Source organism: Abramis brama (genome assembly GCF_963993115.1).
Source record: "Abramis brama genome assembly, chromosome: 1".
In the NCBI taxonomy this organism is placed as follows: domain Eukaryota; kingdom Metazoa; phylum Chordata; class Actinopteri; order Cypriniformes; family Leuciscidae; genus Abramis; species Abramis brama.
The window spans coordinates 28,714,751-28,741,992 of NC_139963.1; the positions used below are offsets into that span (position 1 = coordinate 28,714,751).

The 27,242-nt window shown below is 37.6% G+C and overlaps 2 protein-coding genes across 4 annotated transcripts in view; one reads left to right on the forward strand and one right to left on the reverse strand.

The window, feature by feature from the left end:
* The first annotated feature begins 12,297 nt into the window (after nt 1-12,297).
* ntf4 (neurotrophin 4) lies at nt 12,298-24,991 on the forward strand. 2 transcript variants are annotated; one of them, XM_084124679.1, is made up of 2 exons: nt 12,298-12,792; nt 21,597-24,991. In XM_084124679.1, the coding sequence occupies exon 2, from the start codon at nt 21,616-21,618 to the stop codon at nt 22,984-22,986; it is 1,371 nt and encodes a 456-aa protein (XP_083980805.1). In that variant the 5' UTR covers nt 12,298-12,792; nt 21,597-21,615; the 3' UTR covers nt 22,987-24,991. The 2 variants fall into 2 exon arrangements, with proteins under 2 accessions (XP_083980805.1, XP_083980804.1); XM_084124678.1 differs by having other exon boundaries at nt 12,352-12,692; nt 21,597-24,417.
* A 127-nt stretch (nt 24,992-25,118) lies between these two features.
* ppfia3 (PTPRF interacting protein alpha 3) overlaps nt 25,119-27,242 on the reverse strand; it is a 40,574-nt gene continuing 38,450 nt past the window's right edge. For both annotated transcript variants that reach the window (XM_084124595.1, XM_084124594.1), the window contains one exon: nt 25,119-26,520. The gene's annotated coding sequence lies outside the window, so the exon portion shown is untranslated. The remainder of the gene's footprint in view (nt 26,521-27,242) is intronic.

Genomic DNA, 27,242 nt, shown 5'->3' on the forward strand with positions numbered 1-27,242 from the left:
AGTGTCTGCCTTCAACAACTAATACATAATCAGTTCAATTCATTTACAGGACCAGATTTTATATTATATATATATATACAGTGGTTAAATTGGGCCGGTGCTCTCCGGGGCTCAGCCCCGGCACATAAGCCTGCTCGTTTGCAGTCAGTTGCCTACTGGAAATTATGTCACATAAAATTTGATGAAAGTGATGCTTTTGAAAACATATTTCTGATTATAAATGAAAGATTTTGAAATGGCATGTCTATTTTGTCTCGGCGGAGCTGAGATGAGAACAATCGGGACACGGCCGTATTCTTGTTCAGCTGCTTAATCTCGTTGTCAGTCGACCATGATCGCGCACCGCTCGCGCATGCCATGCGCATCTAGGTAGGCTAGTACTCAGAACTCCCACACGGATAAATGTACGCAGCAATAATGAATGTTCCTGGGAGATCCGTAGTTGCGCGGGATGTGGAAGCGCGCAAAAGTTCCAGAACCTTCGATCTACTGCCTTGAAAAAAAAAAAAAAAAAAACGTGCTGCTGGCCGCCGCTGCAGCAACAGATCAATTTTGTCAAGTTCAGCACAACGTTGGTTGTAAAGTGCCCTGGCCTTGAATGACAAGGTAAGGAAAAAATGCTTGGCACATTGTATGGGTCACTATCATAACAAGGTAATACAATGTGTAATCAAGCGTTTTATATTTAATATGAGGGAAATAGGCTACACATGCCGTGGACGTGACACAAAAAATCTTTAACTTTTAGGTGGCAAAATATTTTTTTGTAATTCTGTGAATTACACTGCAAACCAAAGTAATACTACCCACCGGATGAAGAAGGGTTGGCTCTCCACAGAACATAACATATTCATTTTATTTTATTTTTCATGTTCGCATTTATGAGGAAAAAACAATGTTACGGACGTGAGCGCTCTGAAAGCGGCACTAAAAGACTTTCACTGAGACCTCAAACAGAAAGCACAAAGCCTTTCTTTAAAATGAATTTCATTTTGTATTAAACGTACAGTATGGCATTTTTCGCCACTAGGGGTCGCTAACCTATTTACAATAACAAAGGCGTAGTTTGATGACGCAACATTTGCTAAGAACTATGGATCTTGTCGTCAACGTCAAGCCGACCGATCTAATAATGTTTATGGATGACTGAATACATCGATGCTTTTATCATGACTGTGATATGAAGCAGGTCGGGATTGCTAAGAGACAGACTCCACACGCGACGCGAGTCCCGCGGATATAAAAGGAATATGGACATTTCATTCTACCGAACTACACGCAAGTGCAGAATTACAACTCACAGGTCAGTTTATTAGACAAATGAAACTTGTGAGGTAACGCAGCGCTGTTTCACTTGGTCTAACATTACACTAGCACACTAAACTGCATTTGAGTGTGTTGAAATTTATGTGTTAGTTTGTCTGTATGAGACTAGCAGTAACCTTAAGCTAGATCAACATTAGAATAACATACAGATCATATTATGACATTTTATCATTGTTGAACTATATAACATTGATTAGTTTTATGTAAATGTGCTCACCTGTTTAATAAAGCAGGCATGTAGGAGCGGTCGAAGTCTCAGACGTGGAGCTCTCGTTTATATACTGTCTATGGGAGCTCTAGGCATCTCGAAAACACCGCGCTGATATTGATTCTCGTTTTAGTTCTCCTTTTTTTATCCAAAGTCTGCTTGCCATGGTCCATAATGTTTGAACGAAACAACAACAGCGTGCAAATAGACATTGCGAACTACAAAGTTGTTCGCGTCAGTCGCTTTGGTTACTATCAGACGGCTCTGGTTCATAGCTCTGGTTGCCATGGCAGCACGAGCAGAAACCAGGGACAACGCGGATATGACGCCATTGGCGGCGACAAAACGGAAATAAAGAAACGGGACGTTTCTCGAATTAAATTACAAATTTCTCCTGGTTTGAAAGTTGTTGGAAACAGTCGGGATAATGTAAGTACACAACTAAAAAAAATATATAACATAGATATAGTGATTTTTGCTATTTTTAAAGCAAAAAAAGTTACATATTGTGCCTTTAATTGTATCTTAATTTTAATCAATGTTTCATCAACCAATTGCCTGGATGGATTTAATGAATAAGAAGTAAATATAGTATAGTAGACAATAGATAATCACGACACGGACGCGCCGGCGAGTGAACTGGACTCTCGTCTCATAAATGAACCGAAACTCAGCGTATAAGGAAGCCTACTTGCCTGACAAACCTGATAAATATATCTATAGAAAGCTTGGAAGGTCTTCTTTTAAACAGAACAATTCAAAACGAAAGAAAACAGACCGCTGCTTGTGTAGCCTAATCCGTATATCTCTCTGGCGCGTTCACTACTGCGAAGATTGCGAGGATAGCATCGTCAACTTCATCTATGCAGGGCACTGACACAGAAAACACTTGTTTATTAATAAACAATTAAAATGTCTCCTTGCTATATTTTACATATTCATAATCATTACTTTTGCCGGTTCTTTGTGACAGCTTTTAGATGCTTTTTTGGCAGCGCCACCCTTACATGAACGTGTCACCACCGCATCAGCACCGAAAACAGGACATTTTTTTTCAATCCCTGTTTTGGCAGGGGAAAAACTGATCAGAAAATGTAACGAAACGTTGTAGAAATCTAGTGGAGTAGAAAGTATAATAATTGCTGCAAAATGTAACGAAGTAAAAGTCAAAAGTATGCACTATTGATTCTACTTAAGTAAAGTAGGCCTACAGAAACGAAGTATTTGTACTTCGTTACATTCCACCACTGCTGATTAACAGTAGGCTAATGTAAATGCTAAATGTCCTAATACCTGTTGATACTACAACAAATGCAAATATGCTCTTAACCTTGCAGTTTTTCACATATCATGTAAGACTCAATTTCTCCATTTCTTTGCACAAAACTCTCCAGAAAATGCCATTTAATAGTTTATTTTTCAAAAAAAATTCCCGGGGGGGCATATCCCCAGACCCCCCTAGGGAGAGGCCCCCCACATAATAAATCCCAACTTAACCCCTGTATATATATATATATATATAAATACACATATACAGATAGATAGATAGGTAGGTAGATAGATAGATAGAATTAATAAACTAAGGAAGCCTGAATAATCTACGATCTAGGACAAATTTCATCTCAATGTGTCCCACTTCCACCCACTGGATGGCGATGTGGCTCTGTTTCCCCATATGTATGATGAGGAGGGAGGCGGGGCTTAGTACAGGTATTTGCATAATAGGAATCACATCAGATGCCTCACATCTTAGTCATAGGAGATGACAGTTACTCAATCTTTCTCTTTCCTGTCACCTGAAATCTTTACTTAAATGGCTGTGTTTGGCTGCTGAGAACAGGCACGTGCACACATAGACATCAAAGGGGGCTTGAGCACCTTCCCTTTTTATTCCTGGAGAGAAAGTGCCCTTTTTTCTCGGGTGCTTTTTTTTTTTTTTGAAAGATAATATATATTCTTTTTTTGCGCACAGCTTCCCTGTCAAACAAATATATTGATTGAAGAATAGTTTAAAAGGGAGTTTATTGATTTAAACCCGATTGTATTGCTTCCGCTAAAGAAAATAGTACGCTCCGTCTCTATGGTTAGAATCCTGTGAGTCCATAGCAACGCTCTGTTTTTCATGGCAACGGTCTGTTATACTCCGCACAGCGGTCTGTTATCAAGAAATAACAGACCGCATTCTACATTGGAATTCAACCAAGCCATGTAATAAAATAAGTTTGTAATAAAATAAGCATATATCACCACCAGGTGATATGCTTAAGTTATTTTGTTTATCCTATTTACCTGCATTGCCCTGTCAATTAGATGCAAATGTGCGCATTTTAACTAGTTGACGCCTAATTTGCATACAGAACGTCCCCAGTAATGACTTACATCAAGAGTCTTTCCCCCTGAAATTTAGAAATCTAAATTGGTGAATTTAGAAGAAATCTACAGATGCAAACAGATGGAGGATACACTCTAAAAAATGTAGTAAATCTGAGTAGCTAACTGCATCTGGTACATTAAAGGGATAGTTCGCCCAAAAATGAAAATGCTGTCATCATTTACTCACCCTCAAGTTGTTTCAACCCTGTATGAATTTCTTTTTTCTGCTGAACACAAAAGAAGATATTTTGAAAAATGTCAGTAACCAAACAGTTGATGGACCCCATTGATAGTAGGAAAAAAAATACTATGTTAAGCAGAAAAAAGAAATTCATACAGGGTTGAAACAACTTGAGGGTGAGTAAATGATGACAGAATTTTCATTTTTTGGCAAACTATCCCTTTAATAAATACAACTGAGTAGAAATAAGTTAACATTAAACATTAAAAATAACAATATTTAAAAATTAACTTTTTATTTATGAGTAATTAATAAATTAGCAGATTTTGCTATCTGTAACAAAATAGCAGCAACAGCCCTCTTCAATTTAGAGTGAATATTTGTGTTGATTTTAAAGTGTTATGTATTCTGATAACACCAAAATAATTAAAATGATGTAGGCTACTGCCTTGTGCAAAAATAAACAAATTATTATTAAAACACGCCCCTCTGCTTGATGCAGTTATTTAGGTTATTCTAAATATATAGGCCTACTTGAAACTAGTAGCATAGAAAATGTTTTCAAAACATGCACATTGTGGAATGGTTTCCTTTGCTGCTCTATAAACCTAGTGAATACTAAGGAGACCATGGTTTCTGTGTGAACCGATTATTTTGTAGACATCTTTTGAAAATGAAACAATTGCGTGAGTTTGAGGAAGATAAAATGAATTAACTTTTTTAATACATTTTTTAAAAAGGAAGTCAGAGTTGCGTTAATATATACTTTTTTGTTTAAAAAAATAAAAAAAATATGTAATTATGAGAAGTGCCCTTTATTTCACTTGAGCCCCTGCCCCTCAAAATGTCTGTGCACATCCCTGGCTGAGAACCTCATAAAAATATGTGGTTGTGATTGATGTATCTTTCAGATTCACAGCAATATTTTGTAGAATCAATTTTCAATTATTATTTTTTTTTTTTCGTACAATAAAAGTAAAAGGGGTCCAAACACTTTCACAGTATAAACTAAATAAAATTTGTTTTTAATATGTCTTCAGTTATTTCCAACAGAAGAAAGGAAGTCATACAGGTTTAGAATGACATGAAGGTTCAGAAATGATGACAGAATTTTGATTTGGCATGATAATACTAAACACAGATTCATTCAATTTCCCGGATGTAATGGTTCAAACATGTCCAGATTCACTGCTGAGAAGTAAAAAAAAAAAAAAAAAAAAAAAAAATCATTACTTGCACTGACTACTTAATCTGCCCTAAAGGCTTTAATCAGTAGCAAAACCAATTCTTTTAAGCTCCAACCACTTACCTCAAATTATTTGATGTGGGAAGAATGGGCACTCTGTGTGCTAAACTGTATCAAAACAAACATTGCCACAGGTTTTACCCATTTGACATTATGTGCATGGAATCTAGTAGCATGTTGACTAGTTCCAAAAGACATCAATTATGACATTTTTATGATCCGTTTTTATTTTTATTTTTTTCAGTTTATGTCTATATGAACAGAGAACCCTGTGATTTTTGTTCTTTTCATGACCCAGCTGAATGCAGGGAAAAGGAATACTGAAGATGTTAAATGACCCATTACGGTGTCAGCTGGTTTTGTGAGTCCAAAGAGCAAGATAATTTAATAATACTAAGGTGATAGTGTTTCTCGGTCTCAGTAATACACTCTTTTAAACACCTGGCTTTTAAAGGAATACTTCACCCAAAATGAAAATATTGCCATCATTTATTCACCATTATGCTATTGCAAACCTGTATGACTTTCTATCAGATATTTTGTAGAATCAATTTTCAAGTTTTTTTTTTTGTGTTGTTTTTGTCCCTACAATAAAAGTAAAAGGGGTCCAAACACTTTCACAGTATAAACTAAATAAAATTTGTTCAGTTATTTCCAACAGAAGAAAGGAAGTCATACAGGTTTAGAATGACATGAAGGTTCAGAAATGATGACAGAATTTTAATTTCTGGATGAACTATCCCTTTAAGGTAAATGCACAATCCTGCCCCACCTTATAGACAAGAAAGAAATGACCACCGGAAAATAATAGAAATGAAAGGAGAATCTCTGTCCACACATGCATAAATATACAACAAAAACATACGTTCGAATACGCATTCCAGTCGCTATCACACACCCTGTCCCACAGGACTGACAGATGGAGGGGCAGAGGAGAGCTACAAAACTGGGGCGGCCTCTCTGTCCATTCCTCTCTCTCTCTCGCTGTCTTTTGTGCAACGGATGGGCTGTAAGTCTATCTCCTGCTAATTGCCACAGTGGTTCAAACACAAAGTCTGCCGCTGAAACAGTACCCAACCGGGTGTTGTATAGTGAGTAAAATTTACAATGTGTTACATTTCTCCTTCAGCATACATCAGGGAGGAGGGAGGGCTCATGTCCACCGCATCAGTCAGAATTTAAATGTTTAAAGGCACGCACACATTTCTAATCTCAAAATAAGAACAATTTTCACTGAAACGTCTATCTATTTTCTATTTTTTAATAATTATTTTGCTCTAAATGGTTAGGTTACAATTAAAAACGGGCTCTAATTTGATTTTTTTCCCCAGCAAAATAGTTATTTTTCCGAGAACACTATAGTGACTTTTGCTACCATTTAGACAGGGATTCCTGTCTTTAAGATCTGAAACAGCATTTATCACAAAGGAATCTGCAGCAACTGTGTCTTCCCAGTCAAATATGGTTCATTCTGCCTCTGCTGAGAAAAAAGGAGTCAAGTAACTTAAAAAGTTGCAGTATATTATACAACTTCTAAAGGAGTCCCAGGAGCTGTTATGAATGGTTTGTATTGCACAGGAGAAAGACTAAGGTGTGAATGCTATTAAGACTATGCACAGGTACAATGAGATAAAACATGTGTTATATTTCCTGCGCAACATGAGCCAATTGTTATCCATCAAAGAAACCTCAGAGAAACGGTTTATCACCATTTAATCCTGCTAAATTCATGCTAATTCTAAACCAACCAACCACCAACTTTTGCAAATGGAACATTGTAATTAGATACAGCTTTTTGTCCCATTTTTCTGCAATAATTAAACTGACACACAATAATTTGGAACAGATTCTGTGACCACAGGAGTGCAACTAAAATGGAGCTTGGTTGTGTGGCGATGCTTTTACCATTCTCAATCCGTGGTGTTTGACATTTAAATTCACTTTCTTCTCCCTGTCTCCAGATGCAGTTTAATTGTGGGAACTTACATCAAAAACCCTGTTCCTCTTCCTATTTCGACAAACTGTCATGCTTTTCATAAATTACTGAAAACAAGATGTGGCTGACTACTTGGTGGCATGGGCCAATTTAATTTAAGAAACAGACAAAGCATACATAGTTAGGTCTTGTAAAACATGTCAACGCTATTCTGCCTAAATAACTATCATCTGTGTAATAGCACACGTCATTGAATCACTTTTATGCAAACCTCAATGACCGCACACATGGATAGAAACATTCCACTCGTGTTTATGAATGGGAGAAATAATATGCTCAATATGACTATAGCTATTGTCTGACATTTCTGTAGCTTAAACATAATGCATGGTATAGTAACACCAAAATATTGGGTTCAGTTCCCTGGGAATGCATGAAATTATAAATTGCATACCTCAAATGCATTGTAATCTGGTATTTGATAAGTGTCTGTCAAATGTCTAAATGCCCTACAGTTAAATGAGCCAGTTGCCTTTTTGTATTAGCTGCACTGTAAAAAAAAAAAAATTGTTGGTTTAACTTAAAAAAGTAAACCGGTTGCCTTAAAATAAAAAGGAGATTGGTTTAATCAACAGAAACTCAAAATATTATGTTATCTGAGCTAAATGATCTAAGTTGATTTGACAAAAGAAAAAATGTTGTGATAAATCCTAAATTTTTTTTATTTTTTACAGCGTGGATGCTTAAAAACAGTTTTCTTCTTCTATGTTTTGAAATTAAGAGGCACAGTTGATATTTACATTTATGAATTTGGTAGAAACTTTTATCAAAAAATCTTTTTATCATTTTTCAAATTACATTGCATTTAAGGTATGCACTTGAGGTATAAATTCATGCTCAATAAAATCGAACCAGATTTTATTCCTAATTTGAACATTCTGTATTAAAACATAGTTAGATAGAAGAGGTTTGGGAGTTAGCTTAAAGGTACTTTGATATAGTTTAACAAGTAAATTTAATCAGGTATACCTGTACAACAATAAAACTTAGGCTCAACTAGACTATTCAACTCCTTATACAGCTCCTCTCAAAAGACCTTAAAATGACCAAAACAATCTGACCAACAGCAGATGGTGTTTGTAGGAAATTTGGAAGTGCAATAAATGTAATTAATAAATGTAGCAGGAACAACTGAGAACTTTATTTTCCATGTTTATGTACTTTTAATTCATTCTAAATTAACTTCGAGAATAACTGGAACACAGGAAAATTCCTTCAGTGTTTGTTATGTTTCTATGGCCCTTTAAACTGTCACAAATTATTGCACATTTACATTGATTCAGTTTTATTTTGAAGAGTTTCAAAAGTTTTTGCCCATACAATGTTGGTCATTGGAATCAAAACCACATTGGACCCTCATAACTTTCATTGCACGGTCAAAAAACACATCGCCCAAAACCCTTTCCCTTTAAGGGAATGCATGGCCTGCCTCAAAGATAATCAGTCTAAGCTTATCTTCTCAAGGACACTACTGGTGAAGCAAAGATAAACTCTAGTAAAACAAAGCCCTTAAGACGACAAGAGAGCCCATGGGACGCCTGCGGCAACAGCGGTCCACCACACCGTGCTCAATCAAGAACCATTAAGACTGGTAGCCCCAATTCCATGCACAAATCCACCGCATGCAAGTTGCTCGTTGAATTTATTTCTGTTAATGGCTTTCCCTCTATTGGTGTTATGAGGACTGTAAAGCGAGGCTGAGGGTGGGATTATAAAAAGGGGGGCTCCATGAGTTGTAATCAGCAAACACACACAGCATGGAGCCACACTTTTATGTGCTTTATAAAGGCTGACAAACTTTCCCTCTTGCACTATCATTCCTTTTAAAGTTCAACCATTTCTTCTGCCTCCCGCCATTCCATATGAAGCTGTTTCTCATTAGGGATTAAACAGAGAGTTAGGCTCTCCGTTCCCATAATTAAGGCATTCCTAAAATCAGTCTCTCCTCTTAAATCCTTTGGTCAAACCCCTCTCTTTTCCAGTAGCAAGGCATTCCACTGATTGGATACCTAGCTAGCATATCAAGATGTGTGAGATTGTAGATTATGTACTTTAGCCTGTGTGTTTTGTTAGGAACTGTGTTTGTGTGTGCGCCTTTGTTCTTGACCTCCCCTCTTTGACCTTTTTGTCTTACTACAAAATCCAATTTCAGGCATCGGTAACCCTCTCTACTCCCAAATACCGAAGAAATTACAGCAGTCATGGCCACTGATGAACATGCCCATAATGCTGCGGGACCTGACACAACAATCAAAGATGCTGTCCCCCTCATCCGACCCGCACTCCCACAGACGACCCTTGACTTCTGACCTCTAGCCTGTCTGGCACGGTGGGTGCTATTGAGGATGGATCCATGAGATGGGGGCAAATTAGGTCAGATTGCGGTGAGCTGTGCATTACAGCCGAAATTGGAAACACATGCTGCGGCCCACAGCGTGAGAGAGAGAGAGAGAGAGAGAGGGTGAGAGAGAGAGAGAGAGAGAGAGAGAGAACACCAGGAGAGAGCTAATAGTGGTGCTGGGGGTGAGGAAAATGAAGGTAATGTAAGGTGGAGTTCTGATGTGGGGGGAATGGATTTATTAAATGAATGACGCCTCTTTGAGAACATAAGTCTAACCTCAGGCCCAGGAGAGCGTCTGTGGACAACATACTGGTCTCCTTGACAGCTCAGCTATTTTCAATAATTGCTATAATGGCTTTGTAACAGATTGTAATTGCTTTGATATTTGAGGTTTGAGCTGGGATAGCCATTGCCATGGAAATAAAACTAACGTGCAGAGACACTATGAGCAGGGGACACAAAGAAACAAAAATGTACCATAAGTATAAGAATTACTTAAAAGCTTCTTCAGAGTTTAAAAGAAGAATGTATTACCATTAATAATTAAATTAATAAATAAAAAATATCTATATTATTACATTTGATCATTATATTTATTAACATTATAGATGCAATATTTATTATTTTAATGTTTTTTATATTGTTTTAATATTGCTTAAATATACCCCCGGTTTCACAGACAAGGCTTAAGCCTAGTTCGGATTAAAATACATGTTTGAGTTGTTTTAACTAAAGCAACTTGCACTTGCAATGTTTTTTTTCTAAGGAACTTTTATAAAAGCTACTTAAATGTCCTAATTGAACTAAGGCCTGATCCCGGCTTAATCTAAGACCTGTCTGTGAAACCGGACCATAAAACGTATTATTATTATTATTATTTTTATATTTTATTATTTACATTATTATTTTAATTTCTATTACAATTAATTTTAAAAACGCAGTTATTATAGTTGACTAAAACTATATAGACATACTAAAAACTAATAAAAATGACAAAAACAACAAAATTACTAAGTTTAACTAAAATTTTAATTTTAAATAGAAAATAAAAACTCAAAATAATAAAATTACACAATGATATAAATTTTACTAAAAACTATAATAGAAACATTGGCATGATTATAATACGCAGCATCTATTTATTGAACGCCTTTCCCAAAGCTCAAGGTTATATTACGTGCGAAGGATAGTCTCTTATCTGGGTTCGGCATCTGAAAAATGTGCAATTTCGTCAGAGGCTCTCGTTTATGACTCAGTGTCAGCGACGTGCGGTGTGGTCCTTGTGTGATGAGGTAGGTGTTTCATCAAGTTCTTTCATAAAAACAAGTAGGCCTAATGCTGGTTCACACTATACTAATAAGGCCTTTTGCCTAATTAAGATGCAGAAATACATTTTTATCCTTCGGCGACAAGGTGTTGGAGATTTCTGTGCGTGTGTGTTTAGCCATTTGAGTGCGAGTGTGTGAAAGAACTTTTGTACCTCCGTTTGAGTTGTCCCTTCTTTTCCTTTCTACCTTTGTTCGCCTGTCATCTCGCTCAATACCTCAGTGACTCCTCTCTCTCAATCATTCTCTGTTCTTGTGGCTCTCTCTCATTCTCACTCCTTCAATCTCACCAATACACCCTGGGGTTGAAATATCTAAGTGCATACGAAACAAGTTCAGACAAAACCAGAGAGACAGAATAGCGTTTAGGAGGTAAGGACTAGGAGTGAATGACACTAAATGCCAAGAGGGAGGAACAGCGTCAGGAGAGGACAGAAGCAAAGATCTGAGGGGGCCGGACCACATTTTAGATCTTACTGAACTTTCTATTTGTATTTGTGTGTGTGTGTGCGGACGCACCTGTGTTTGTGTGTGTTAAATATGAAGTTCCACAACGGTTCCCCGTTCCTCATTTGAAAACCTCTTTTCTGTACCCCTCTCTTTCTCTTATTCTCTCCCCCATCTCTCTCATCCCCTAACTCTTTCATGGACAGTCTCACAGGGGCAGGGTTGTAACAGAACACGTCTCTCTTTTGTGTCCTTTCTTTTCCTTATCCTTTCATCTTTTTAAACTTTCTGGGGAAATGGGTTTTGGTGGGATGGAAATTTCTGCTAGGTGAAAGAAGGAGAGAGGAGGGGAAAACAAGAGATGGAGAATGAGAGAAGGCAATATACATCTCCTGCTATAAAAACTAAGGGCTGGTTGGCAGTAGACGCTGTAAAAAAATAAATAAATAAAAAATCTCCAGAGGAAATTGCTTTAACAAATTGCCCCCCATTTCAAGAGCTGGTCCCAAAATTCAACACATTCAGACCCCCACCCCATAAACTGACATGAAATAAATGAGTCTGCTGTCCTCTACTTTTTGTTGCAGTTATTATAATAACAAATCATCACTGGTGTATAATGCTTGCATGTGGTGATTAGTTTGGACTTAAACTCAATTAACCAGTTCCTAGACAGTCTATCCATTGCATTTAAGCAATTTTCCCACTCACTTTTTTGTGTTTTTCCATTATGAGATTGAGAACTCTCTACACCCACCGCCAGCAGATGGTCCTCGTCCTTTTTTTCCTCCACCATAATGTCTTCTTTCACTCTGTCCATTCCTCTTCTTCTAAACCAGCCCTCTTTCACTCCCACTGGCTGTTGTCCCCTCACCGCCTTTCATGAAGATACCTTATCGCACGCACTCAGACCTTCTCGCCGCGGGAAGTTTTGCACTCACTTAAAGTTCTATTTTAACTTTTTTCTTCAGATTCAGCGTCTCTCATTTGAAGCTCAAAGTCGGCGATTTGGTGTCTGACTGCTGGAAAAGTAGAGCTCACGCTCATACACAGTGCAGACGTGCATTGTTGCCCTGGTTGTTCACCGCTTGCATGTCCTCCAGAAACTCGCGCGTGAAGACAGACCTGGGGTTAAAAGGCGCGTTTTAAACAGATAACTGTGGAAATACAACTCAACGTGGACCTTCTCAGAGTGGACCCTGGAGATGATATGGGACACGTCTGCCGTTTCAACTATGTGAATCGAGAGGTATTCTGGAAATTTCGTTGATTTTTGCGTGAGATTGACGGACTGTAGAATCAATGTGGTGTTTGCCGAAGATACATGTGGCTCGAAACTCACCTAAACGGTAGGTGCTACGTCAACTATTACTAAGTATTCGCACGCTTCTGATAACATCTAAAGTGGCGAAATGACAGATGCAGTTTATTTGGGTCCATTTTCGTAACAGCTAATTTACTGTGAAGCAGGTGTTGATCGGAATCGTTGATGACAGGTTGTCAAGAGTCATAATTAGTGAATGTAAACGAATCGTTCTTTTGAGTCGAATCTTTATAATAAATCTGATGCACCGGTTCGCAAAATGATTCGTTCACAAAGCGGACAAAATTCAGTACGAGTAGATCGAGTCACTCAGTGAACCGAGTCTCTTTCGATCCTTTTCTCTCTCTCTCTCTCTCTCTCGATCTTTTCTGAGAAAAAAAGTCCAAACACATTGGTAGCTACACAAATTGTTTGTTGTTTTATTAAAACATTCTTTCAGGTGATGTCAATTAATTTCAGTATTTTTATTGGTTAAAATTAAAATTACATTTAAGTAAATTACTTGTTTTAATGAGCTGAATCATTACTGCAACAGGGACACATACAATCACAATAAACATTCGTATTAAAAATAGCCTAACTAAAATAGCAATAAAAAACTGCAATAAACATGCAATTTGCCTGCATATTTGCTAGAGCATGTAATATGAGACCATCGCGTAGGCTACATACACATACAGTAATTGAAAAAAAAAAATGCTGAATATTTTTTCTTTTCTTTTTTTAAATGGATATTTGAAATGATTTCTTCGAAATAACCTATTCATGGAAATGAGTTGAACTATTAGGCTAGTCGGCATTAAAACAATCGTGAGAAGCGCTTCCCAAGGCCTTGAAAGAGATGGATTGAAAACTATTTTGGCAAAAGCCCAAATGTGTTTAACCTCATATTTTTCAACAGCTAGCGACTCGACAAAACTGGAACAGGTTAGTCATCGATGGTGCTCAGTCCCGTCACTCGCTTGCAGACAGTGTGCGGTAAAACGGAAGCTGCCCGCGTCTACTGTCAATTCAGGTTAACCCAGTGTTTACTTAAGTGTTTACTTTCCGCGGTCAGCAATTCATGTTCACCTTTGTTTACCTGTCTGCCTGCTCACCTGTGGGGAGGAGGTCTGTGAAGTCAATGCAACATGCTGTTTGAAATACACAGGTGTGTTTTTGTTTGTGTTTTTGCATGTACTATGGTTGTTTCTTTCCTGTGATATATTAAATAGGCTAACCCATATGAATGATAGATTAAATAACCCTTATCGTTTAATCATATGATGTTTTTGGTATAATCCAATGGAGCAAATGTGAAAAAAAAACCAAAACAAATGTAAGGATTTATAGGCTACCCCTTATTTAGGTGTAGCAATTCACAAGGAGAAATATTCGTTTTCCAGACCACAATGAAAGCAAAAGTAAATCTGCAGCTGGCTGGTTAGAACTGTAGTAGGCTTGTAGTTTGTCAGTATCAGTGTGTTTACAGTAAAGGTGTTTTGGGTGGGTCCATGCAGCCATAAAAATAATAATTAACGTATGCATGCACAGCCTGCCAGTCACCTGCCCAGCTAGCCTTTAAAAACAAAAACAAAAACAGAAGCTCACAACCTTTGTTTACAACATGATGAGTGTTTACTATTTTCTCACCCTGTAACACATCTTGTGTGAGGGGTAAAGGCTATTGAGACAGAAAAAGTTAGAATAAACCTAAATGTATTCAGTAGGGATATGAACTGAAGCAGATTAAAATTCTTTCTCTGACAGAAAGACGAAAAAGCGGATGGAGATCATCAGAGTGTGAGAGTAGTGGAATGTGTCTCGCAGTGTGTGGTAGATGTGTTTAAGCTACTTATTTCTAAACAGCAGCACAGTGCCTGTGATCAGAAACATCTGTACGGTATGCAGATGTTTTTTTTTTTTAAATAAATTATTTAAAGAGAAATGATTTCATAAGAAAGAGGAGGGTCAGTAATGTTTGTCTAGGAATAATAGCCCCTATCTGCCAAGATTTTTTTTTTTTCTTTGAGGAAATTTGTGCAGCATCCTTTTAGGAAAGATGGCTTTTCTCCTCTCTCTCTCTTTTATTTTACTTATTAAATGGGTGAAATCATTTTTGTTTTATAATTTCCTCAAAAAGTTTGTCATTTATAGTTCATAATTTAGGCTAGTTTTACATGACCACAGTTGGTCTGCCACTGTTTTTCAACTCTATCTTTAAGACTTCCGCACATGTTCCACAAATATTTCAGACATGCAATTAGGAAACTATACAAATGCACTATTTAGTAACATCTGAATAATGTTTAATCCTCTTCCTAATTATTTGACTGTGATTGGGCAGGACGAAATATGTGTCTGATTAAACAAAATGTGGAAGCTGCAAGCCATTATTGCAGCTCAGTTTCAATAAATGGTATTTTTTGGTTACAGTAAAAGGTACAGTATTTAGTATACCGTCCCCTTGGAATTATAAGGTTCTGTCTGCGTTCTGAGCAGTTTTGAGATATTGAGCTTTAAAGTTTTTGCATTCCATTCGACTGTGTAGAAAGAACCTTTTTATTTTCTAAATAAAAAGTTCCAAAATGTACACAACTTAAAAAACAACATCATATAATGTAAAGAAGTGGTCACAGAATAAGAATATGTGAATAACTAATTTTTGACAAAAATGTGGGGACGATACAGTAACTCATTTATGATGTGAAAAGTAAAACATTTTTTAAAAGATACACATTTAATATAAAATTAGATGTTGTCATGATTTGACCCCCTTCACATGGTTTTAAACCTGCGTTCTTGATCTTTTCTTTTCTTTTGAATTCTTCATCTCTTCATATGGGAGTTTAGACAGTGTGCTGCGTTGGATGCTTACGGCCGAGTGTATAGGGCGAGTGGGACGATGGGAAAATTCCAAAATCGTCAGACACGTCAAGTCTGAACAGGGGGCTTGTAGAATGTCTATCATGAGTCATGCTTTTGTTCGGATTGGAGAGGATAAATAAAAAAGTCCATACATTTGCAGTAATTGATTTGACAGGCATGATATTGTGACACCATGAAGTGGTACTGGACCCTCCGGCTGATTTCCAGTTGAAAATCTTAGAAAGAGGTTATTTATAAATCGGGCTTAAAGTTTTCAGTGGCGTGAAGCTGAGAATAGAAGGTGGGAGAGCCTAAAGTGTTTGTCTAAGGTGGCTTTTGTCTAGAAGATCGCAGATTATGCTTGTCATGGGGGTGGGAGTAGTGTGTTCAGATCAAAGATATGTGTGGATGTGTGTGCACAGGTTCTTGGGAGGCAGAGTGTATAAGATCGGTTTAAACATGCGGGTTCATTGTGTTCAGGAGCTTGACGTTTTCTATGTGAGGGAGGCTCGTTTTTGAGCTGCTCGTAAGATGAGGAGAGAAAGTGCAGGGCCACTCTGGATGGCAGAGTTTGTGATGCATGTCATTGCTGCAAATGGAGCGCGCTGAAGAAGTGGTTCTGCATGTCTCCCAGCGTCTACAGATATGCCTCCTGCACGTGTGTGTGCCTGCCTACTGCTTGTGTTCCCGTTCCAAAGCAAACATATGCATTAACCAGCAAGTTTCCTCTCAAGTCACACACGTACACATGCACTACACCCTTTTTGCTTAGGTGCGCACTTTAACCATAAAAATTCTTTTATTTTCACTCGTAAATTCTGTGATAAGTCATATTTGGACCGATGACAAAACACTTCTTTTTTTTTTTGTCTAGATCTTTTGCAGTAAAAATGCAATCACATTGACTTGAATGTGCGTCTTCTATGTTGAGCATGTTTTTAATTTACGAGTTCAAATTCATTTGGACTTTCGCCAAAATAGTTTTCAATCCATCTCTTTCAATACATAAAGTCCATTCATTATTAGTTTTTAGAGAAAAACCCACATGACTGTGTGTCAAGGATAACACGTCTTTTAAAATATAAGATCATTTGACCATTTTATGACAAGGCAAGGTTAGTACATGCTGAAAAATGTCATGTGGCATGATTTCTAAAAAACATGATATTTATGAATTAATAATTCATGATTTTTGTGGGGGGAAAACATTTATTTAAAATAATGATCATTAAATCATTATTATTAATTATTTTCTAATATATTTTATTGTAGATTAATGTGTGTATATAATCACAAACTTTATTTTATTACTTGAGGACACCATGATATTTTTAGATTTGTTCAATTTAAATCTTTTCTTGATAAAGGCCACGTGAAACCAACATGGATACAAAGAGTACATTTCTAAGAACTTGAAATTAGTTGTTTTTTTCTGTATTGGACTCTCTCGTTTTATGTTCATATTATCTGAACACAGTCTAAATATTGATTCATTCTTCTATGCACTCGTATATGTGACTTCAGTTCAGCTGTAAACAACATGCTGGGATTTTATTGACACTGTCTCATAATTGAAAAAAATGCAAAGTATGACAAAGTATGAAGTCCTGTCAGGTGCATAAAATGTTTCTGTCATCATTTGCGGTTGTGAAAGAACAAAACTATAAATCGCTCTGCGTTAGGCAAGTAAATTTGCATTTAAAAGACGGCAGAGCCTCATTTGTACATAGCAGAACTGTTCTTATGTTTAACGTAAACAGGAAGTCAGCACTTATACAGTAATGCTCCATGTCCCAGCATGCATATGTATGGACTTGGTGGCATTCTTTCCCTGCATGTGTCCTCAGGCTCAGTTGTGCGTTTTGTGCGAGTGTGTTTGTTTGGCTTGAGTGTTATAAAAAAACAGTGTGTGAGGTGGGGTGCTGTTATTATGAGTGTCACAAGTGGTGATTTTGCTCTTTACACACTACCTTCCTGTCCACCCACCTTCTTCCTATGAGCCTAATGGTTATGTCTCCTCATACGAATAGTCACTTGACTCTGTGTTGCTGGTCTTACCCTTCCCTTCATTCTAGTGTGTCCCGCCTGGGGAAACCCAGGAGGAATTTTCTCGATTGAAGCCTCATCACTGACATTCTGAGCATTCTTCTTTTCTTGAACTCTCTTTCTCTCTATATGCCTCTCCCTCCCTCATTTCTCAGCACACATCAACAGGTTTGGTGAGTGATTTACATCTGGCCTTAACATTGGACAGTTTGGCTGCATGCCTCACTGTATCATCAACAAAACGACACACTCTCTGTGCGGTCACTTTTTTCTTGTTGAATACTTGCTTCTAAATCAATCTTTAGAAGATATGTTTGAGTTTTTGCTGCTGTTAAGAGCATCACAGCTGAGCTTACTATGTAGTTTGCACACATTTTTGTATAAATCTGGTACACATTTGTTTCCATATACAGTACTGTTAAAAAGTTTGGGGTCAGTAATACTTTTTAAAGGAAATTAATACTTTTACACAGCAAGGATGCCTTAAATTAATGAAAAGTGACAGTAAAGACATTTATAATGTTACAAAAGATTTCTATTTCAAATAAATGTTGTAAAATGCTTTCTCTTCATCAAAGAATCCTGAAACAATGCATCACTGTTTCCACAAAAATATTAAGCAGCATTTAAACACCAAATCACATTAGAATGATTTCTGAAGGATCATGTGGCACTGAAGACTGGAAAATTCAGCTTTTCCAACACAGGAATAAACTACAATAGAATACAAAATATATATATATTACAATAGAAAATAGTTATTTTAAATTGTAATAATATTTCACAATATTACTGTTATTTTTGATCACTTAAATGTAGCCTTTGAGAGCATAAAAGACTGTTAAAATGAAAAAGTCTTACCGACCTCAAACATTTGAACAGAGTAGAGTATATATTTTGATTGTACAATGAGACAAAAAAGTGCCAATGATGAGACACATTTGATCATTTTGGATGTGGTGGTTTTGCTTCCACCTGGTGGTTGATTGGTGGTTTGCTTAAAGGGATAGTTCGCCCAAAAATGATATTTAAGCCATGATTTACTCACCCTCAAGCCGTTCGAGATGCATATGTCAATCTTTTTTCAGACGAACACATTTTCAGTTATTTTAGAAAATGTCTTAGATCTTTCAGTGGTTATAATGTGAAGCAATGGGGTCCAGCTGATTCAAGTCGCAAAATGTGCATGCATCCTTCACAAAAGTAATCCATCCGGCTCCAGGGGGATAAACGAAGGCCTTCTGAGGGTAATCCGTGCGGTTTTGTCGTAAAAATATACATATTTAAAACTTTATAAACGAAAATAACTGGCTTCCGGTGGCGGTCGGCGCGCGTTCATGGAGATGGAAGCGTCGTGACGTAGAAACAAAACTCAACGTTCGTTCTACGTCACAACGCTTCCTACGCTACGTCCTACGTCATACGCCAGCATCCATCTCCATGAACGCGCGCCGACCGCCACCGGAAGCCAGTTATTTTCGTTTATAAAGTTTTAAATATGTATATTTTTACGACAAAACTGCACGGATTACCCTCAGAAGGCCTTCGTTTATCCCCCTGGAGCCGGATGGATTACTTTTGTGAAGGATGCATGCACATTTTCGGACTTCAACGAGGTGGACCCCATTGCTTCACATTATAACCACTGAAAGATCTAAGACATTTTCTAAAATAACTGAAAATGTGTTCGTCTGAAAAAAGATTGACATATGCATCTCGAATGGCTTGAGGGTGAGTAAATCATGGCTTAAATATCATTTTTGGGCGAACTATCCCTTTAATGAGTGCTGAAAGTAAAAGGAAGGAGTTTATCATTCATTAGTGAGGTTTTACTCAGACCCCCACTAAATAAGCACATAAATCACTACCACAGGGCCATTAACCACCCCGGAGCTTGTCTTAGGTAGAAGACTGCTGAACTTTGGCGCTCCTGTCAATAAATAACCCAAATCTCCGAGGTGTATTCCCGCTGTTGCTGAGAGTCATGTTACCGAAGTGCGAACATGGGACAATCAGGTTAAACATATGGAAAAAAGATGAAGGTAAAGCACGTCAAACAAAAATGTGCAAAAAAAGGATAATAAATGACGATCAAATCAAAGCATTTCTATGAAGCCTGAAATAATGTTATCTTCTGTTAATCTTCAAGTGGAATTTATTCTTTGCCTCATGCAGTAAAGTGGCATCTTTTTGTTTCCCTCAGTCATACTCATAAGCTGTGAAATTTACAACTTTTTCCACGCATACCGGAGTTGTTTGTGGTCTCATGTGAAACTAGACCAGCACCAGACAAACGCTGTTAGTGGCTTGATTTCAAACTGAGCTTTGCCAGACGTTGACTAGCTGGTGACTTCATGTCTGTGCCCGACCAACCGGAGCAGGCGATGGTGAAGCATGTTTGCGGCTTCATTCTCTCTCTACACCAAAAATAAGGCAATTTTGCATCTTTTTCCATTGGCTGTTGCCAAAGCAGTAAAGCTATAGTTTTACAGTTTTAGGCTTATTTTACCTTTTTTATTTTTTATGAGCTGGCATTGAGCCGTTCTTTTGAAAGACCGTTTATGCCTTGCAAAAAAAAAAAAAAAAAGTTTGGAAACATTACTATTTTTTATGTTTTTGAAAGAAGTTTCTTATGCTCATTAAGCCTGCATTTATTTGATCAAAAATACAGAAAAATCATAGTAATATTGTTAAATATTGTTACAATTTAAAATAATGGTTTTCTATTTTAATATACTTTCAAATATAATTTATTATATATATATATATATATATATATATATATACATATAATTTTTTTTTTTTTTTTTTGTATTTTTTTTTTTGTAATTTTTTTTGTAATTTTTTTTTTTATTATTATTATTTTATTTATTTTTTTATTTAACAGACAGACATACAGACCAAAATAGTGCAGTAACGAACAATCTAGTAATTCCATAATTCCAGAAGTGGAATAAAAGTGTGTAAATGTATAGGTGAGTGTGTGTGTGTGTGTGTGTATGCATAAGCAAAGTAACCATTTATTATTTATTACCATCTTCATTACCATCACCACCACCACTCCTCACTACCATCATACTGCCAACATTGTATTAGTCAATTTTTATTTTTATTTCTATCTTTTCTCCTATGTAACAATTACCATTGTCAGCACTCTCTATAGATAAATTAATTTTTAGATAGTAAGATAATAATAGAAGATAATATAATAAGATAATATAAGATAACCCTCCCCCCACATCTCTTCAGTCCCTATTTTCTCCTATACTATTTTTTTTTTTGTATGTTATGTGTAGTGTCTAAGGTGCATTAAAAGAAGGGGTACAATGTGAGAGTGTCTCAACTTGGGACAGAGATGCTGTCCTATGGAAACCACTTCTCGCCTGTCTTGCCTGCCTGAGTGTTTATGAGGTTTTTCAATGTGTGTGTATATATATATATATATATATATATATATTGTTTTTTTTATTATTATTATTATTATTTTTCTATTCTACGTTGTGGTGCATTATAATTAAAATATAATTTATTTATGATGGCAAAGCTGAATTTTCAGCATCTTTACTCCAGTCTTCAGTGTCTAAATGCATGTTAGATCTTATTGTGAATGATTCATCTGTGCACATGTTTCCCTTTTTTAATCAAAATAACAGTCTTCTCTCTGGTGACATATGCTGGACTTCTCCAATAATTTAATCTGCGTAACCCCGCCCCATTCTTACAATCAACTGCAAGCTCGCATTAAGATCTGCCTCCTTCCAATCAACAACCCATGGATAGAACTAAGTCTCCACTCTACATTTTGTTGTTTATTTTCGATAATCCGTCATACAGTTACAGTCATCTATCTGTTCACATATCTATGTCATGTTAAACTCCACTGTTTTTCCTCTTTATGCGCTTTCTAATTCTTCCTCTCTTTTTATCAATTTATAGTTGACACGTCTTGGGAGTGATGCACTGGCTTCCCCTGGTTGCCATGGTGATCGCCTCGGCCCTGCCTTTCCCTCAAAATCCTCTCCCCAGGCTTGTAGCCGCGACGATAGAGCCTGGCAGAAACGACAGCAACACCAGCAGCATCCCGACAGCTGAGATCAGCATGCCAACCAACTCATCAATGGACAGCCACTCCCATGATGCTACTTCTCACAACAACTACCACACAGTCGACAAGCAGAGCACGTTTACACATGAGGAGGACCACATACCCAAGGGTAGAGCAAACCAAGAGAATCTTTTAACAGAAAACATTGTTTTCAATAACACAAAACAGGACTACACAGGTGAAGGCAGGACTACCGGAGCAGATTTCTCCCGGTCGCACGATCATAGGGAATACAAAACAGAAAAAAGTCTGGCCGAAAAAGCCAGTTCCCCAAACAACAACATTCTCAAGGACTATCAGCTTAAACATGAAGAAAACAATATTGAGGCAGAAACTTTTCTTAAAGATGACAGGAACGCAAGAAGTAAACTGAAAGACGGGCCTGTTGAAGGTCCTAAGGTCACTCTGGAGAGCTCTCCAGTGCAGGAACATCTGGATGAAGCTCAACCGGACGGGAGCACCATTGGAAAAGAGTTGGCACAGCTAAATGAAGTGTTTGGAACGGAACCGGGCTTTAGGATCGACAACCTAGGCCTGCGAGAAGAAGATCAGCTGCTTTTGCTGGACGCTCATCCCCGGGTGCTCTTCTCCCCGGCTCTTTCCCCACCCAAACACCCACCTCTGCTCCTAATGCTGGAGTTGGGTTTGCTGGCTGAAGATGTTGAGGACGAGGAAAGCCACACAATGGATGTTACCACACCCAGTAATGGAGGCGACAAAGAGGCATACAGGAACTTACTATTGGGTCTGTCTGATTCTGACGACCACGTTCCAAGCGTCCGCCGCAAACGTCAGGTCGGCAACACGCAAGGTCGCGAGCGCTCCGTATGTGAGGCCGAAAGCGGTTGGGTGACCGACAAGAAGACAGCGGTGGACCTCCGGAGCAAAACCGTCACTATTCTGCAAGAGATCCAGACCCAGACTGGGCCGCTGAAGCAGTACTTCTTCGAAACGAAGTGCCGTAAGCCACTTCAGCAAGGGAACAGTGAAGGGCAGGGGGTGGAGGGGGCGGGCTGCTTTGGGGTGGATAAGAAACACTGGATGAGCAGGTGCGAAACCAAACAGTCATACGTACGTGCGCTCACCTCAGGCGACAACATGAGGATAGGCTGGAGGTGGATCCGTATTGACTCCTCCTGCGTTTGCGTTCTGCTCACTAGAGGAACGTACAGCACTGAGAGGAAGTTCGAGAGGGCAAGAGCGCGAGAAGGCAGAAGGTAAAGATAGTTGAACGAAGGACTGACACAGAGTTGAAAGATCATATTAATGAAAGGGACTGTATCTGTTCTGGTTCACATGTTGCTCAAAACCCATATGATTTATTTTTGTTCGTGGAACACAAAAGGAAACAGTGGCCCCAACATTTTTTTGTACACTTTCAGAAGACTATTTTACAGAGTGACTTAATTTAATTGCATTAGATACGTAATATCAAAGCAAGTGGCATTTTCAGTTTTTTTAACCAACTGGTCTTGAGGTCATTTTTCATGGAAGTAGGAAGCCAGTTCCCATCAAGTTCACACAGGTATCCTCGCTGAATAACCACCGGGATAGTTGAACAAAGTTTGACCACCATAAAGTGTTCATTTTGAGCAATATGTTGTTTATTAGTTCATATTTGAAGACCTAACAAAAGCGTGCTTGTGCTTTTTTCATTTATACATTTTTAATTGTGGCTTAAGCGTCCAAATAGTTTTTGGGGTCACTTTACATTTAGCACATTTCTTCAAAAAAAATGTTAAGCTCCAAGAAAGCACTATAAAAGTGATCAATACAACTTGTGGACTAAATCAGAATCCCTTGTAAGGAAAGTCAGTTTGTCATCCACATTTGCAACACCTCTAGGCAGCTATTTTGATCATGCAAGACCGACCTATCTACTTCAATGGTGAAATAACAAAAAAATCAAAGACCAAACACAATTAATTAACATTTTAAATCAGCAGTAAAATCTGACATGAACTGTCATATGATGTTTTATTAACAAAGTTCGGGAATTACCCAATCAGTGCAAGAGGAGGCTTATATATAGAGCAGACTTACCTCTGTTCCATGACAGCTTTTCCAGCATCCCTCCTCCAACCCGACTCCTCACTCTCGATTATTCCTATCCCAGCCAGGCTTACAGGGGGAGTACTCTAGGTTCGGGCCAAATTCCGATTTCGGAGCCTCTCCTTGAACAGCACGCCAAATACGCGTATTTTATACTATATCTGATTATATGTTAGTGTGAAGTCATGAAATAAAGGGTGTTTCTTGTGCTCAAATATCGTTAAAAAACAGGTATGTTTCAGGTTGGTCCTGCCAATGCACATGTGCTGTCCCAAGTGTGAGTCTCAGATTTCTATGGGAACCTGAGCTTTTAACTGCAGCTTTCATAGTCATTTGAGTCAACTTCTAAAGCCATGGGATAGTTTTGTGTGAGGATCAGACTGAAATTCACAAGTAATCCATGAAATTATCACTAGGTCATTTTGTGTTTCATGACACATCATCATGCGGGATTAAAGTGATATGAGGTGATGATGAGTACCTCTACTCTGCTGTCATCCCTCCAGTCCAAATCCACGGCTCACTAGGCCAGTGTGTAAATGTACTCAAACAAGAAAACCTCAATACTGAGATATTTTTTTCACTATTCTTTTCATATATTGTGTTACATTTGTTTTATTGTATCTATAGTTTACAGACAATAAGTTATTACTTTTGAGTTAGTATGTAAGCACAAGTACTTGATATTAATATATTTCTTTATAAATGTACAATATGTGAAACATATTCAAATATATGTGTATTTATAACAACCAAAAATGATTGAGGACTTGTGTTTAGTGTCATCAGAATTGCAGATTAAGGCTTTCTCGTGAGTGTCCTTCAAATGCTTGTCCCAAAACATGTGCCTCATCATGGTTTTCAGTGTCAGCTACATCATGGTTCGCCCATGTTCACTCATCCAACATTACAGAAATACAGTAAAAAAATGAGTATTGGATTAAATGAAATGTAGTCCGATTCCCTGGTTACTGTATTAAGAAAGCTATGGAGATCAGTCAACAGGATTTGATTTATTTTTTCACATTGAGTCATTGTAATAAAGTATTATGTAATCTTTGTAAGGTAGAAACTTTTGTATATGACTTTTTTTTTTACAAAGTAGATGGATGAGCGAGAGGGGCTTTAGTAAAATACAAAGTGGAATATATGATTGTAGTTCTATTTGTTTTGTAATAAAAAAAAACTTTAAAAAAACAGGAAGCACATCGATTTGCAGTCGTCAGATTCAAATAAACTCACCTCACACACACACACCCTTTTCAGCAAATTAGCATCTCAAAATCACGAGCACACCGAACTCTAGTACCATTAGGAACACTTTATTTTATTTTGATTTTCATCATTATCATTATTGTTTATTTTGCAGACATCATTTTCAAATCGAATCACTGTCATCCTCATCAACAGTAATGGTTTGTTTTTAAATCATAACACAATTTTGTTGTCAAAATTTACACATACAAGTAGCATATTTTAATGACCATGTTTTTAATATTTCATAATTACGCTTTAAACTAGATCAAATTAAATTACAGTCAGAATTATTAAATGAACATGTACATACAATTATTCAATACATACATAAAGAAAATAAATATAGTTATCATAAAAATAAAAAATAAAAATGAAAATACACACATTTTACAAATTGTTCCCCAAGCTCTTAACCTCATATGTTAATGTACACATCGTTTTTATTTTTAACTTCATATCGTCTTATTCCCCGAAAGTTTTAGTTCGTTGTCGTCTTGGTTGTTTGACATGCATCGCAACACAGAAGCTAAACAATTTCTCTCACTTGTTTTCCCCTGACCCTCCCTCCTTCCCTCCCTCCCTCCCTCCCCGTCCCCCCGTTTCTCCTCCTCGGTTCACCTCTTGTTGTCTTTTATGGCTTGCGTTGTTGGAACGATTCTGTCCGTCAGGACTCATTTCTGCTGGTCACTTGCTTTGTCCGCAAGCATCTTCCCTCTCGCTTCACCTCCCAGTGTTTCTATCTATCCGCCACCACCAGCTTCCCTTTGTTTGCTGACTCGCTCTGCTGATCTTTCATCTTTAATCTGAATGTTTGAAAAGAAAAAGAAAACACCTACTGTAGTCGTAACTGAGCAAGAATTGTGCCCTTTGCAGCCTCACGTGTAGCTCTCGGTGCGCCTGTCTTTCTCAGCTTGTGCTCGCTCTCCTGATTGAGAAACACATACAGCGAAGTCTTGGCCTCGACTGTGCTCTTTAGTACACTTCCTCTGAACCTCACCGCATGTAAACATCCCTGAAGTCCAGGTTGATTTGCCACAAACAACTCCAGAGAGACTCGAGATACCAATTGCAGAAAGCCATTCTGAGGAACTAGGGCTGCGGGCAGCGCCATTGAAACGAAGGACGGAAAGACAAGAGAGTTCATCTACAGATGTCCCATCAGCACAGACACAGGAAGTGATAAGAGAGAACGACAGAAAGAAAGATTAAACAGTCATCCGATTCCTCCAACCATCCCATTTCTTACCACTCACTTGTGTCATACATTCTTCATGTCTTTTGTCCTTTTTTGCTCTTTTTCCCCCTCTCTTCTGTTATTGCAGAATGGTCAGACCAGTAGAGTTATATTTATAAATGTATATATTCATTGCTTTTTTTCTGCTTATCCCCCCTCCTCCCCGTGAATGAAATGTAAAGCCGGTTCCAGCTCTCTGACAACGGCGCCTCCTGTGTGCGAGAGACAGAATTGCAACACATTGTCACGATTTTCTGTGCTGAAGTTAAGCCAAGAAAAAGCATCAACAATGACCAATCCCAGATGGAAACTGCAGACTGTTGTTTCATTTTTTTCTGAGCTCATTTTGAGAAGAACTGTGCATTTTAACAAGGATGAGCTGAGTGCACTACACTATTGATAGCTGAAAGCTTTATCATACAAGGTGCGTTTGTGAATGACAGGCGTTCATATGCTACAAAGTTTTGCTGACACCGATTCCATGCGGCTGATAACGATTCACACACAACCGCAAACACAAAGCACATGATGAATGACAATAAAAACATAAAAGGCAACATCCTTTCCAAAACAAGTTTAACAACACAAGACATTTAAGGTGCATGCGAAATATGTAGGAGGGGTCAATCAACTACATTATGGCCCTGTAAGGAAACCAAACAGAATGCTAAAACTGTTTCCGTCGAACTCGTAAATGAGTGAATTTTTGTGATTTCAGTATGTACAAAGTATGAACACAGAAAGGTATTCATTGGCAATGGTGTACCGCAATTATTGGGGGCCCTGCCCACACATGGTCATTAAATACTTCCATTAAATGCTTTTCTGTTCAGTTTTCTAGATTTTGTGGGCTACAGCAAGTGAACAATTATTTTTTTATTGTTAATTATATTAACAATATATATATATATATATATATATATATATATATATA

Bases quoted from the DNA above. Each gene is read 5' to 3' on its own strand.
- ntf4 (XM_084124679.1), top strand. From the start codon at position 21,616: ATGCACTGGCTTCCCCTGGTTGCCATGGTGATCGCCTCGGCCCTGCCT.